The following is a 2,500-nucleotide window of genomic DNA, read 5'->3' on the forward strand; positions in this document are numbered from 1 at the left end:
GTAACGTAACAACATCATCACGTAACGTAACGACATCACGTAACGTAACGACATCATCACGAGTGTACAACTTGATGACGTGAAAGACCGAAGCCTTAGGCTATGTTCACACGGCAAATCTTAATGCTTAATTGCCTGCAGTCTGACTGTAGCCTCAGTTCTCTGCTGTAAACAGAATGAATATGAGGCTCGCGGGCCAAATCTGGCCCCTTGCAGATTTAGATGGGGCCCACATATCAAAAAACATTTTTTAACCTTTATTTATCCAGGTAAGTCGATTTCAATTTCTCATTACTACCACAGTCTGATCTGATCACATTCATACTGGAAGCTGCCCAGTACTACCACAGTCTGATCTGATCACATTCATACTGGAAGCTGCCCAGTACTACCACAGTCTGATCTGCTGGCAACTGAGCAGCTCCACTGGAGCAGTTGGGGTTAAGGGCCTTGCTCAAGGGCACCTCAGTGGTGGTAATGAGGGAGGGACAAGTGCTGCTCTTTCACTTTGACCGACCTAGATTTTATCCTGCCGGTCTGGGACGTCCTGGTCCCAAGCTCGCTTCCCTAACACCCTAGGCCATCACTGCCCATTTTTTGGCCCAATTTAGGATCACAATACATTTTGAAACTGTTTTCAAACTGTAATTACGCGACACTCAAAGCAGAATACCAGCAGTGGGTCAGCGCCGTTAGATTGTTGTAGGAATGGCTCGGTATCGGTTGAGGTCAGTCACGCATCACGATGCATCGATGCAATGATTCAACCCCCCCGAATATCAACGCGTTTCTCTGATTATTTTCTCTCCACAGAAGCAGTTTGAGCGTGAAGGGGACGGCCGCTGATAGCAGCGTCTCCGCCGCCTTCAGAACGCTCCGGTCAGTCATGGACGCCGAAACCTCGCCCAACAAACAGCTGCTGAAGCAGGTACCAGAAACTCCAAGAAATACGCTCAACCTGTGTGTGTGTGTGTGTGTGTGTGTGTGTGTGTGTGTGTGTGTGTGTGTGTATACGCGCGCGTGCGTGCATAGCATCACAGAGACATCTGTTGTGTTTGAGCCTCAGCAGGAGTGTTTGTGTGTGTGTAACCTTTGTTTGTGTGTGTGTGTGTATAACCCGTGTGTGTGTGTGTGTGTGTGTGTGTGCATAGCATCACGGAGACGTCTGTTGTGTTTCAGGCTCAGCAGGAGATCCAGAGTCTGCAGAACGAGATGGGGAGACTCAAGAGTCTGAAGATCTGTCTGAACCAGCAGAGGAACGGCTTCATCAGAGAGATCTCCCACAGATCAGGTGAGGAGGATGGGGGTGTGTGTGTCTGTGTTTGTAACCTGTGTGTGTGTGTGTGTGTGTGTGTGTGTGTGTGTTAGAGTGAGCCCGGCCCGACACATTAACTGTAATGATGACCCCGAACCTGATGTAAACCTGACGATGTTTTAATACGTGGTCGTTATAACTGACGTTCAAACTACAACTCTGAGTTGTTAGAACTACAGAAATCTGTTCAGAGTTATCTTAATGAATAATGTAACAAGGACGAAGCACGTAAACAGCTGTTAGTTTATTCAGAACGATCTGAATGAAGAAACCTGGACCCACAGCTCCCTCAGCTGACTAGTGAGGGGACCAGATCAAGACATCAACATAATCAAAGACCTGGGACCATATAGGAGACTTTCTGGTCCCCATCACCTGATTAATACTGTCCTTCACCACGGTCTCCATCACCTCATTAATACTGTCCTTCACCACGGTCTGCATGCTGACCCACTGGCCGACAACAGTGCTGCAGAGGGGAGACACAATGTAACCCAGTTTACCTCCCACTCAGGTCAGGACCTCCACCCAGAGCTACGGGAGGAGCTGGAGAGGCAGAGCTTGCTCCCCACCCAATAAGGCTAATGAAATAATGATTATAAACACAGAAATGCTTGATCAAGGGCCCGGCCCAATCATAGCGGCGTAAAATGCTGCTCGGGCAGAGAATCTAAACTCTAGTGTGTGTGTGTGTGTCTGTCTGTCTGTAACGTGTGTTTGTGTGTTTCAGGTGAAAGTGAGCAGAGAATCCGCAGGAAGCTGCAGCGCCTGTCCTCCACACACAGCACAGCCAATCAGCAGCAAGCTGCAGCAGCAGGGGGCGGGGCCTCCGACCCTCCGACAGGAGACTCCTTCCTGCAGACCCAGACTCCCCAGGCTCCTCCCACTCATCAGGCTCCTCCCACTCCCCAGGCTCCTCCCATTGCAGTTCCCGCCTCACCCACCCGGGTGGAGCATGCGTGGCCCCAGCAGCGAGTCCTGGCCCCCCCCGCGGCGAGCGGTCGCCCAAGGACCGTCCCCAACATCTTGTCCCGCAGTAAGGTTCCCACTGCATTGGCGTCGGCTCCGTTAACGGCAGAGCTCCTGTCCCTGGTGAGTCCGATCCTGACGCTGAGCCCGCTGATGGCGGCGCCAGTGGCGCTGCAGACGTCTCCTCCGACTCCAGGTACGGCCCGCTCGCTGTCG

The 2,500-nt window shown here is 51.7% G+C and overlaps 1 protein-coding gene across 6 annotated transcripts in view; it reads left to right on the plus strand.

Moving 5' to 3' along the window:
- mgaa (MAX dimerization protein MGA a) overlaps nt 1-2,500 on the plus strand; it is a 51,288-nt gene that overhangs the window by 43,858 nt on the left and 4,930 nt on the right. For all 6 annotated transcript variants that reach the window (XM_078276695.1, XM_078276699.1, XM_078276697.1 and 3 more), the window contains exons 25-27: nt 814-928; nt 1,180-1,291; nt 2,046-2,480. In XM_078276695.1, coding sequence (XP_078132821.1) covers nt 814-928; nt 1,180-1,291; nt 2,046-2,480 — 662 coding nt within the window. The remainder of the gene's footprint in view (nt 1-813; nt 929-1,179; nt 1,292-2,045; nt 2,481-2,500) is intronic.

The sequence above is a fragment of the Sander vitreus genome, chromosome 20, assembly GCF_031162955.1.
Source record: "Sander vitreus isolate 19-12246 chromosome 20, sanVit1, whole genome shotgun sequence".
In the NCBI taxonomy this organism is placed as follows: domain Eukaryota; kingdom Metazoa; phylum Chordata; class Actinopteri; order Perciformes; family Percidae; genus Sander; species Sander vitreus.